This window comes from Hyaena hyaena, unplaced genomic scaffold, assembly GCF_003009895.1.
Source record: "Hyaena hyaena isolate Hyena2069 unplaced genomic scaffold, ASM300989v1 scaffold_195, whole genome shotgun sequence".
In the NCBI taxonomy this organism is placed as follows: domain Eukaryota; kingdom Metazoa; phylum Chordata; class Mammalia; order Carnivora; family Hyaenidae; genus Hyaena; species Hyaena hyaena.
In genome coordinates, this window is record NW_024080827.1 from 817840 (window position 1) to 831216 (window position 13377).

At 43.5% G+C, this 13377-nt stretch overlaps 1 protein-coding gene across 1 annotated transcript in view; it reads left to right on the top strand.

Annotated features, from left to right (window-relative positions):
• The first annotated feature begins 1711 nt into the window (after positions 1-1711).
• C1QTNF7 (C1q and TNF related 7) overlaps positions 1712-13377 on the top strand; it is a 111288-nt gene continuing 99622 nt past the window's right edge. Inside the window, exon 1 of the mRNA XM_039241555.1 lies at positions 1712-1910. Within this exon, the coding sequence (XP_039097486.1) occupies positions 1898-1910 (13 nt within the window). The 5' untranslated portion in view covers positions 1712-1897. The remainder of the gene's footprint in view (positions 1911-13377) is intronic.

The following is a 13377-nucleotide window of genomic DNA, read 5'->3' on the forward strand; positions in this document are numbered from 1 at the left end:
CAGCCAGTGACACCGAGCAAAGGTTTTCATTAGAGCAGCACCCCACATCCGTTACCAATTTTGGTATTGAACAGGGGAGCAACACTAGCTGCTGTGGTCAATCACAGTGACTCACAATAGGTCCTGCTGAGTGACTGATATGTAGTGAGGTGCTTAGTTAGCAGTCGTTGAGTAAATGTAGCATTATGTATATATATGTACAAATAGGTTATTTTGCATATTTGTATTTAATCTTTCACAATTAAGGAAACAAATTCCTAAGGAAATTAAGTATATATTCAAGGTCACATAACTGGAAAACTATCGATCAAGGTCTGGGACATTACCTGTCCTAGTGCCTATAGACATCTCTTCAGTAGTAGCCAGAGCAAAAATAGACTCTACCTTTTTCTCTGCTTTCATAGCAAAGAAAACCTGAAATCTGATGGCTTCCCTGCAGTTTTAGCTCCTTTCTCTCTTTTCCCTATTTTGATCAGAGGTATTATCCTCTGCCCATACTGTAATAGTCACTTTTGGTGACTCAAAAAACACAGTGGAAAATAATCTATAGTTTAAAAATAATGAATGAGGTTTTTGTTCTGTAATTTGTTCATGTAAGTTTACATAGTAAGCATACTTAATAGATTGCACTTGTGTCCATATCTCTATTCTCCACCAAATGGTCTATTTATTTAATTAATGTTTTCTGTATTCATAGAAGAGATTTTATTATATCATAGCCATTCTTTATATCTGGCAAGGGCACACATTGTCCTGTTTACTTTCTGTACAAGCTTTGACATACTATCCCTCCCCCATGCAAACCCACATTGTCAAAACTGTTGAATGAGCTGAAACTACATGATACTTTATTCATACAGCACATATTTATTGAGGGTTTAGTATCTCTCCAAAACTGAGCAAGTCCTGCTTTAAGATGTACTATAAATACTTTTTAAATCACCATTTTCAGCTGACCACATTTTAAGTTGGCTATCATTTGAATTCACAAATGCTCACTGTGTGTGTGTGTGTGTGTGTGTGTGTGTTTAATGGCAGGTAGGGGAAATAGTAAAATTGATAACATTGATTACAGACTGTATGTCACAAGACTTGATACACTCTGCAAAGCAAATATCCCTCCTAGAGTTTATGATTCACATTCAGGATGCAGGTTAAAATAAATCCAATTCAAATGAAATCATTTTAGGTATTTTCTCCTTCTTATGAAAACTTAATGTACACTAATTTTACATTTCCAAACAGATAAATTAGGGAAGCGTTGCGTGGAAATAATTGTGTTAGCAAATGTGATGTCTAACCATAATTTCACCAGGAGCAACTGTTCTATGAGTTGAGACAGAAACTTTCCTGTGTCCTTTTTTGCATCCAGTGAAGTGATGCCATTTGGTCTCAAGGCACCGCTTGAAAAGGCAAAGCAGCCTGAAGCGCCACAGTGAGAAGAGCTACGGATAAAAGAGAGAAATAGAATTGCTCAGATACCTGAAACCTTTGCTTCCCATTTGCCTCAGTCTGGAGTTTGCAGAAGAAATTCACCCACTCCTACTCTTGCCTAACGAGCGTATATATTAAGCTCTTTGAAATGTGAGTATTATGGGAAGGATCGCAGTTGCTTTAAATTATAGACGTTGGCAAGTGGCGGGGAGGAGCGGGAGGTTGTTTAAACTGAGAAAGACAGTTGCAAAACTTCATGCAACAGCATGAGCTCCAAGCTTCAAACACATTCTCGTGCTCAAAAGAGCACTTTATTTTTCACCGAGTTATTTTTTGTATTGTTTCGAAGTGGCTTCGAATAATACACACATATTTCTGCTTTAAATTTTTTAATGGTTTCTAAATTTATGGGACAACCAAAGCAAGAAAGCCTCATGTCTTGGGGGAAATTTTGAGAGCAGCAATGCCTAGAAAAGGTAAGCTCTTATTTTCATTACACTTTTTCTCTTTTTCCCTCCTGTTTGGCCTTCGTCAAAAATATTTACTGGAAGAACTTAAGACAGCTACTTGTAAAGATATGGGGAACTTGTAGAAAGTATGTCAACAAATGATAAATCAGAGGTTGGAAAACTTCAGCGGTCATGCCTTCCCCTGCTTTCTATTCTTCTTGACGCAAACCTCTGTGAAATAGCTTTGACTATTTGAAAAAAATGGCATTTCTCTTAGAAAATGTGCGCAGGTCCTCAGAATTTCCAACCTGATGTGCCCCGCATTCACTAGTGGGGTGATGGGATCATTTATTGCCCGGGTCAGAGTATCTGTGTTTTCTTATCCTGTTATATGTAACTCAACTTCCGGAGCTATGATCTTTCTATTAACTCAGAAACCATTCCCATGGAAGATTTTAGTATCTTTCCAAAAATTCTCTTAAGTGTGGTTACTATGACTTCTTATAAACTTGTTTTGCAGAATATGTTTTTGAAAGTTAAATAAATCACTTGGCTTTTCCTTTGTAACGACGCGAGAGGATGTTACAGCTATTATGTCCTGGAAGAAAAAAAGTCCATTTCCAAGTTTGTTCATTCCAGTTGTACTTGATTGACAATGTTAGTGTTTGGGTAGGGTGGCTTTGCTTTCTTTTCCCTACCTCAGATACAGGTAGGGAGCAGAGAGGCTCAGATATTCCTCAGTTTTCTATTGCATTGGTCATACGGGAAGTATGCTGTGGTTTTAGATAGAGAGGCGAATAAATGTGTGGTGTGCTATTCCTATTTCCCTGGGAAAGTCTCTGTTATCAGATTTCCCATCTTTCAGAGGCAGAATTCCAGGTGCAATGAGTGAGCTATCCACAGAGATCTATCTGCAAATTCTTTCAGCAGGCTGCGATTTGAACAGAGCCGTGCATTCATTCCTCCACGCACACATATGTACTCACAGTCGGAGGTTACAAAGCCCCGTGGGTTGGATCAAATTGGAGGAGTCTGGGTTCTCTAGGCAAGCACAGTCTATACAACCCACTTCTATGGAAGCAGGACGAACATGGCCCTCAGGCCTGGGTGAGAAGGCAAGTCTCTGCCGGGAAGTGTGCTTGGGTTGGGAAGGGCTCTACCTGCTTTGCTGGACCAGCTGCTGTCCTGTTTCTGGGATATTTTTCCTTCTGTGTCAAATTCTAATTATTGTCTAATAAGGTGGATTATGGTGGCCTCCCCTATCTTTCGTGGTCTCAGTGAAAAAAAAGATTAATATCAGAAGAAGGACATTATTAGAAGGGGGAAGGCAGCTAGATCATTGCAAGGTGGTCAAGAGAAACTGCTAGCTCGTTCCTCCATCCCCAGCTGTTAGTGGAGGGGAGGATCTGTGCCTGCCACCCCGCTGTCCTTCCTCCATGTTTTCCCTGCTCTCTCTCCTCCTCCCTGCATTTCTATCCATGCTGGCCATGCAATCTCAAGAGAGGGAGCAGTGAGTTGGACAAACAAGATTATTACCATCTCCCCCTCTCTACCATTCTCAGGCCTGTTGGGGAAGCCCCCACCCTATTTGGAAGGGGGGGTCTACAGGACCCCACCCCATGACCTCATCACAGGCAGCCGGGGAGCTGGGATGGCCAGCGGTTGCATGGCGCCTGAGTGCACCCTGGGGAAGGGTGCGGCCCAGAAATGCGCAGTGTGGCATGACGTGGCTGCTGGAGAGTGGGGCGCGGACTTCCTATCACGGGCTCTCGTGGAGACTGGCGGCATTTCTGGAAGCCAAGCCCGCCAGGCCCCACCTCTGGGCTTGAGAAGGCCCCAAAGAGGACAAAAACAAAAAGGCAATTAGCGTTGCTAATGAAGCCCCAAGCCAGCTGACTCATCTGAGGCACAGCCACTGGGGGGCTTTGTAATGAAACCTGGACAACACCCTGGAAAGGACAGGTCAGGATTGTCCCCAGAAGGACACTGATGAGAGTCCCGATGTGACCTAATCACGCTCCTCACCTCAGAGAGGCTGGGGAGAGGCAACATCTGTGAGGCACAGAGGGAGGACAGTGTTAACTAATGAACTGCCAGGCAGCTCAGGAGCTGTGCTGTCTGGACCTGGAAAGGGTTGGAGCCAGACTCAGCCCAGGTTGGCAGCTATGATCACACCCCCAAGTCTGTGACCCAGGAGCTGAAGAACCCCAGGGTGAGGACTCAACCCCTAGAGCAGATGGGAAGATTATAATTCCCTAAGCTCTGAGTGTCTACTCTGTGCCAGGAACTTTACCAAAGCTCTTTGAACATGGCCCTAGACAGAGAGACCAAACGCGGAGAGCACAGAGGGGCTTTGCACATCAACTTGATGACATCAGAGAAAGTTCCTTATAGAGTTGCATTTGAACTAGATCTTGGAGGAGGAGTAAAATATCATGAGAGAGACAAGGGGGGCAAGCATGCAGGCAGAGGTCAATGAGCAAAGATGCAGAGGTGAAAAGGTCATGGCTGCTCCCCTGGACCAAGTAGCTTGGGAAGGTAGGGCTCTGTTTCCCAAAGTTCATCCCAAGGAATAATACTTGAATGGGTTGTTAATAAGAGGACAACCAAAAGTATTTCATGGTCAGGCAAATCCAGGAATATGGAAAGCTGCACACCACAGTGGACCAGAACTCAGGTTCTGGGGTTATAAATGTCTGATTCAAATCCCAGCCCCAACTCTTAACTGCTGTGAGAACTTGGACAATTCAAACATCATTTTCTTCTTCTGTTAAGTGAGGATCATAATTATATCCATTCTTTTTTTTTTTAATTTTTTTAATTAATTAATTATTTATTTATTACAAATAGTTTATTGTCAAGTTGGTTTCCATATAACACCCAGTGCTCATTCCCACAAGTGCCCTCCTCCATGCCCATCACCCCCCTCCCCTCTCCCCCACCCCCATCAACCCTCAGTTTGTTCTCAGCATTCAAGAGTCTCTCATGGTTTGCCTCCGTCCCTCTCCTCCACTGTTTCCCCCTTCTTCTCCCCCACGGTCCTCCGTTAAGTTCCTCCTAATCCTCCTATACATGCAAACATACGGTATTTGTGCTTCTCTGACTGACTTATTTCGCTCAGCATAACACCCTCAAGGTCCATCCATGTTGCTACACATGGCCAGATTTCATTATTTCTCATTGCCATGTAGTATTCCATCATATAGATAAACCACATCTTCTTGATCCATTCGTCCGTTGATAGACACTTAGGCTCATTCCATGTTTTGGCTATTGTGGAGAGTGCTGCTATGAACACTGGGGTACACGTCCTCCTATGCATCAGCACTCCTGTGTTCCTTGGGTAAATTCCTAGCAGTGCTATTGCTGGGTTCTTAAAGGGGATATATTTTGAGGATTAAGTTCCATCGGCCATACAGGAGCTCAATGAATGTTAGCTACTCTTATTAGCTATTAAGAGCTGGTTTCTTTTTTTTGTTTGTTTGTTTTTATTTATTTATTTTTTACTTATTTCTGAGATATAGAGAGAGACAGTGTGAGCAGGGGAGGGTCAGAGAGAGAGGGAGATACAGAATCTGAAACAGGCTCCAGGCTCTGAGCTGGTTGTCAGCACAGAGCCCGACACGGGGCTCAAACCAACGAACCATGAGATCATGACCTGAGCCGAAGCCAGACGTTTAGCCAACTGAGCCACCCAGGTGCCCCAAGAGCTGGTTTCTTTACTGCAGGACTTCTCATACATTTCAGTTTCTTGCTGCCCCCTCTGTCTCTCCTTGAATAGATCATTAGAATCTAATGTTTTCCAAATTCATTAGAACTTAAAACCATGTTCCCCCCACAAGGCATATTGCACAAAACATGGAATACAAAATGTCTGCTGGAAAATGGCCAGGCTGAGTTGACCCAGTTGGTTGAGGCCCCATGACTTTTAAGTGCATGCATTTCCCAAGATTACTAGCCTCTTCACACATTGTTTTCCATGTTTGTGTGAAACAAAAGGCCCACAACTGGGATTCTCATATCTAAAGAAATTGACTTCTTAAAAAATATGGTCACCTTTTAGAAGGAAAAGTGACAGCAAAGAAAATTGTTCTTATACCCAAATTTTACACCCAGAAGGTCAGCGTTTGCCTATGGTTTGAGGGCCTACTGCACAGAGGAAAAGGCACAGGACACAAGCTAACCAAAAAGTGATCCCATTTTCAAGGAGTCACCAGTGTCATGGGGAAAATAACACATAGGTTCCAATATCTGAAACGCAAAACTAGATTTACGAGAAAGAATATGAGAGCTCAAAGTGAATGGGAGCTCACAGAAAAGGAGCTTTCAGCTCCCTGGAATAATCAGAAAATATGTAATATTCTTTGACATTTACCATGTTTGAGGAACTATGCCTAGTAGTACTCCACAATATGAATAGCTCATGTGTCCTTCATAAGGCTACACAGTGAGTGTGGACTTGCCCATCTCACAGATGAGAAAACTGAGAAATTTGATAGCCTATCTGAGGTGTTCTAGGAATAAGGGGAAGAATACACTCTCAAACTCAGGCCCATCTGGTGCTCTGTATCCCTCACCCAGGGAAGACTCCTCAGAGGAGGTACTATGTAATTTGACCTTGAAGGATGCATAGAAATTGATGGGAGGGGTATTCCAGGAAGCAAGAATATTAGTAAAAGCATCAAGAGGACTATGTGGGGAGTAGCAGAAAAGCCATCCTCACAGAACAAAGTGCATGCATAGACAGCTGGGGGAGATGCACTCAAAAAGAAAAAAGAAAGAAAAGAACAAGACTTGGTTGGAACCAGATCATAGAGAGCCTTGAATGCCAAACCACAAAGTTTAGATTTTTTTAATGGAATAATCATTCAAAGTTTGTAAACAAGAAAGTAACTCCCTGGCAGTTCATTAGAATGATGATTTAAGATGATTAATCAGTCTCCAAAAGGGGCAGAGACTAAATCTCCAGTTAAGAAGCGGATGTTTGTCCAGACAAGAGATAAGAGCAGCAGGGGGTCACACATCAGTTAAAAAGTAGAGGTGCTCCTTGGACTCAGTCCCCTAAACGGTCCGTGCCACGGCCTCGACCATCCTAGTGGTCTCCTGAATAACGACTTTGAAGCCTGTTTAAATCCAGATTCAACCCTGTAAAATGGGAGGGGTGGGGGATGGAAGGGACAGGAGGAACTGATTGGCCTCTGAGGGCCTTCTGACACCTCAAACTCCATGGAGGTAGACTGTTAAGCACATTTGTGAAAACCATTAACTATATAGTTCCCTATTCAATCACCTTTCCAGACTGCTCTTTCATATCAAGCAGACACACTTCCAGAAGACTTTGAGTGTGTGCAAAAGTTTTATGAGTTTACAGCCATGGCAATTACATAGTAGGGGTATTGGCACGCAGTGATTGGGGGAGGGTGTATTTTAATATATCCCTTCAGGAGGAACATTTATCCATCATCGTGGTTGTGTGCCTTTTGCAAAATTCAGCTGCCTACCTCTGGTGACGGAGGAGTCTCACTGCAGTTCATACGACGTCAGGATTTTGAGGCGCTCCAAATGGTAGTTATTCCTGTAGGTGTCATATGACCTCCCCCAGCTCCCAAAGAGGTGGTCAGCTTCCAGACAGTAGGAATTAATTCATCTTTGACTATCTGATGCCTTATAGCTATGGCAGGTCCGACTCAATTTACATATGCAGGCCTCCAAGAAGTGTCACGTTGCCTTGTTTTCTCTCATTCAACTTGAACCTGATCCCAAGAGTCCATGCCAACAAGGACTTCAGTTTCTGAAGTTGTCTGGCTCCTGTCCCCACAACCTCCAACACCAGGGAGGTCCTGCTTCACACTTACACGCCCACTCTTACAAATTGCCTGTCTCTTAGATGTCTGTGGATGCTGCTTTCAAACTCTGCTTGGGAACTGGGGATCACCATCCAGGCCAGGAGCCTGGTGTCTGAGCCATCCTGGGCCACACAGAGCGAATGTTTCCACTTCTCACAGATGTACCCATCCCTGACTCCCAGTCTCCAGGTTGGGTGAGGATCTCGTCTCAAAGGCTCCCCACTCCCCCCTCTCCCACATATTCTCCTGGACTTGGACTTTCAGAAAATAAAGGAGGAAATGTTGCTCTCTAGATGTTTCTGCCTCCTGCTCCGCATAATCTTGAAACAAGGACACACAAAGGACCAGGCAACATTCTTGGAATAAGCTGGGGGTGGAGAACACAAATAAAGTTATTTTGTCACTCACCCAATAGGTATTTAATGATCACCAGTGAAATGCACAGCCCAGTAACTACTGAAATGGTTCCTCCAAAGATTGTCAACAGAGGAGGTATTATTATGATCATCTTAATAGAGCCTTTTTATTAAGCATCTACCATGTGCCAGTACTTTACATATACTATCTCCATATCCACATTTTTCAGATGAAGAGAAGTGAGTAGCTTACCTAAGATCCCACAGGCACAAGGAGGTAGAGCAGGTATTTAAATTCAATTTGTGCCTCTCTCCAAAACCCACACCCTGCCCACCCTGCGACATGGACTCCTGGGAAGAATTCTTATTTTCTGTGTGGCAGTCTAGAGGTCTGCTCTGGACTGGTGCATTTTCTAACTAAAATTTATTTTAAATGAAGATTATTCTTTCACCATGAACATAGTGTGACTCTGCTCAATACAGTAATAATCCCATAGAAGAGTTTACTACCCCAGCTCATCAATCATCTGCAGGCAGCGCAGAGCCAGACATACTCTTGTTGGAAATACAAGACCAGATAAGATGACTTGTCCAAGGCCATGGACCTAGAAGAGGGGTTAAACCCATGTTCGACTGTCTCTATCTCCAAGTCAAGGGGAGGTAGTCCTAATTAATGAAAGGCTAATTATAAAATAGCAGTAAATATTTTCAGTTTACAGACTTTTCATCTGCCCAAACCCATAGTTTATGCAGCCTTAGAACACATGCTATCAGATGCAACCTAATGATATTTGAGAGCCTTCAGTTGATGGCCTTGCCAATTGCCAATGTCCTCAAAGCACCTTATCCTCTGAAGGTGGTAAATAATTTTTTTCAGTGTTTTTCTTGCACCATTAATTTTTTTTTTTAGGAAAGACTCTTGATGAAGTAATTTTTATCCCATTTCACTCTAAAATCTAATTTGACATCACTGGAATCTTTGTCAAGAAAACCTTTGAATTTATCACAACCCTTTTATCTCAGGTAACTTTCCATCAATTTCTTGGATCATTGGAATCTCCCCTTTTCCTTCACCATAAAGACCATATCCCTTGGAATGGTCTTGGAGAGCCTTTGAAAACTTGTCTTTGGATCACCCTCCTTGTCCACATTCACCCCTCCTGGCCCACCATATACTCAGGTATACCAAATACTACAGACTGGTGGCTTTAACAGCAGAAGTGTATTTTCTCATGGAGGCTGGAAGTCCGAGATCAAAGTATCAATAGGTTTGTTTTTGTCTGAAACCTCTCTGCTTGGCTTGCAGATGGCCATTTTCTCGCTGCATCCCCACATTGTCTGTCCTCTGTGCAGCCATGGTATCTCTTTGTGTGTCTAAAGTTCCTCTTCTTAGGATACCAGTCAAATTGGATTAGGGCCCCCTTTCTGGGCTGCCTTTTAACTTAATGGCCTTACCTCCAAATATAGTCATACTCTGAGGTACTTCAACATGGAATTTCGGGGGGACTCAGTTCAACCCAGAACAACCCAATGCCTGTGAACAGTGGACTCCACAGCTTATTGGGCACCCCTTTTCTCTATGTGTCATAGAGGTCTAAAGAATAGAGTCCATTCCCTTGCCTTTATGTGAATTATGCTGAATCATATAAAACTGTTAGCCTCAACCATTCTATTACTTACCAAAGTGGCAATTTTATGATTCCAATATAACCTGGAAACTTAACAAAAACTTTCATTTTTTGATGATGGTTTTATGTGCCAGGCCCTTGAAATATCACAGCAACTGTTGCTCACCCCCCTGTTCATCCCTGAGGGTGAGATGGAATGATATTCAAACTTTGAGAATTTATTCACAATACGGATCTCATGTCCAGTTTCAATGCCACCAGTAACAAAAAGCTCATACTTAATAAGGCAGCACCTTCTACTAAAACACCATTGGTCAGCAGGAAGTTCTTTTTATTATCCCTGGAATCCGGCCCTTATTAATGTCTCTCCATTAGTCCTTATTCAGCCTTTTAGCAGTAGCAAGGAAAAGTCCAGCTATTTCTCTAGCATTTTAAATACTTGGAGGTGTCACTATGTGCCTTCCCACCCTCCCCCAGGTCTCCCTGCACTTACAGGGAGGGCTTTCCCTCTGCACACCATGGGGTTCACTGAGGATACCCATGCCCCTCTTGAAACAGACCTCCAGACCCGAACACCAGATTCCAAATAAGTTTCACATCTTGTGCTAACGTCCTGGAATGGATGGTAGCTATTTACAGTCCTGCACTGATAAAGGATCTGAACTCACTTTAGGATCAGCAGGAAAGAATGTAGAATTAAATCAGTGAATTCTAAGGGAGAATCAGGTACTTTCTAGAGCTGGTCTAACTACTACTCTGCATATTTCCTGATGGCCCCAATTGCAGGGAGACTAATTTACTCTCTCTGATTTAAATACTGTATTTTCCTCAATGCTATATTTTGCATTAGCTTTGCTAGTAGACCCATCTAAAAAAAAAATCTAAGAAACTCAGATTATTTTTTAAACATACTTGTCATGGGGCACCTGGGTGGCTCAGTTGGTTAGGCGTCCAGCTTCAGCTCAGGTCATGATCTCATGGTTTGTGGGTTCGAACCCCGCATTGGGCTCTGTGCTGACAGCTAACTCAGAGCCTGGAGGCTGTCTTTGCTTTCTGTGTCTCCCTCTCTCTCTGACCCTGCCCTGCTCGCTCTCGCTCTCTCTCTCTCTCTCTCTCTCCCTCTCTCTCTCAAAAATAAATAAAATCTAAAATATTTTTTAAAAATAATAAACTTACTTGTCACAAGGTCTATTTTGATCCATGTTATGGTCTTGCTTTTCTTCATAGTTAACTAGAAAAACATGAAGAATCAGGAACTGTGATCTCTGTGTGCCATTTTTAGCCCTAACTCTTCTAGGTTGTGCAAGTTATTTGAACTCTGAGACTCTGTTCACCATGGAGAATGGGGAATAATATATTCTATCCCACTGGACTCACTGGAAATATTCAATAAGATATTATGCAAGAAAAGGTATACAAGTTGGAAAGCAATACAAATTTTTGTTACTGTTAGGAGCCTGATGTTTCTGGCCAGCCAGCGAATCATTCCCTCATCTTCCTTGTTTTATGGAACTTCTTCTCACCGGACAAACTGATAACTAATAAGGGACTAAAACAAAAGTACAAGCAAGAGAAATGAATACACACCCCCTGCTCAGGAAAGAACTTGCAGTGTGAATGAAACATGTCAAGGGAAAGGACTTCAGCCAAGAGGAAAGTGTTGCCATGATGCTGTCAAAGCAGAGTGACAAACAAAACCCAGAATGGCTCTCTAGGACATGTTGATCAGTTGAGGCCTCGGATGTGTGGTTTGTGATGGTTTGTGCTCACCATCTGCTCACCTGGTTCTACATTGTTGCTCCAACACTTTTGCCTGCAAAAGAAAGTGTACCCATTTCTCGGTGTTCTCAGTGACACCTTAGCAGAGCTCAAAGCAATACATTAAGTCAACGGCTACAGCCCTTAACCTATTGGACCTCACAGGAAGTATACATGAGTGAATAAGCATGTGGCAGAGACCCTGGAGACCTAGGATGTCATGCTCCCCCCGAAGTGGGCAGACCACCCCCCCCACTCTAGTGGGCTGTGTCCATGGGGCAGTGTGGCCTCATGGTGTCAGATCTTCAGACTTTTCAAGAAAATCCATACATCTGGATTTTTATGTGAAATATTCTTTTCTAAAAAACACTTGCTAGGGGTGCCTGGGTGGCTAAGCATAATCTCACAGTTCATGGGTTCAAGCCCTGCATCAGGCTCTGTGCTGACAGCTCAGAGCCTAGAGTGCCTCAGATTCTGTGTCTCCCTCTCTCTGTGCCCCTACCCTGATCTCACTGTCTCTCTCACTCTCTCTTTCAAAAATAAATAAGCATTTAAAAAATAAACAAACACTTGCTGGGGTTTTGACCCTTAGAAATGGCAATTTCAGCGGTGCCTGGGTGGCTCAGTCAGTTAAACATGCAACTTCAGCTCAGGTCATGATCTCGTGGTTCATGGGTTCGAGTCCCACTTTGGGCTCTGTGCTGACAGCTAGCTCAGAGCCTGGAGCCTGCTTTGGATTCTGTGTCTCCCTCTCTCCCTGACCCTCCTCTGCTATGCTGCCTCCCTCTCTCTCTCTCTCAGAAATAAATAAAACATTAAAAAAAAAAAAGAAATGGCATTTTCATATAGCGCAACTCACTCTAATCTAGAGACAGAAACAAAGTTCCCATTTTCTTGTTGTGTGGGAAATCTCAAGGGCCTTTGCTCTTCAAAGAAATTTCCTAAATAAACATGCATACAGACAGCCCAGCACTAACGGCAATACTTAAGAGAGTGCACCCGCTGCCCGGAAGGTACTCGTGTGGGAAAGCTTTCTATAATCTTTTCAGCACCCTAATAAGGCTGGTACTGTTTATCATTTTTTACAAATGAGACCAAAGGCTCCCCATCGGTTGGCAGGGACACATTCGTGCATGAGCACATAATCCCCTGGCCAACAAAGCTGGTACCCTTGTGCCTTTTGGATCAGAGGAGGAAGTATAAAATGCAGATCACTGCTCACTCCCCAGAAATGGGCAGGTTGGGATGAATGCTGATTCTCCTGGGGTCTTGTGGTAACCTCCGATCTCCATACCTCTCGTATTAGTGTGCTTGGGCCACCATACCACAATAATGACACAGGCTGGGGACTTGGACAACAGAAATCTATCTTCTCATTGTTCTGGAGGCTGGAAGTTCAAGAGCAAGGTGCCAGCAGGGTTGATTTACCTTGTTTACCTTAATTACTTCCCTAAAGGTCTTATCTCCAGATACAGTCACGTTGAGGGTTGGGACATCAACATATGAATGGAGGCAAACACCATTAAATCCATAACAGCCCAAACCCTTTCCATAGAGACTCAACCTCTTCTGCCATTTTGTTGATTCCCAGCCCACACACTTTGTCCGCCACCCAGTCACCCACCTCACCCACCCAGTTTCCTTCCCATTCCACACTTTGGTTTACACTGTCTCTCTTTCTTCCCTTTCCCAACCCCCCTTCCTCTCCCTCATTCTCCACCTATTTCTCCCTTTCTTTGATTTTTCTGCCCAGCTCTTCCACTGCAGCCACAGCTTCCCCCAAATCCTCGTATCACCCCATTTTCTCCTCACCCCCTTCTTTACACCTCCCACTCAAGCCTAGATTCCATGTTTCTGTGTGTGCCCTCCGTAATCAGAGTGCCTAGCATAGTGCCTGCTAGATGAG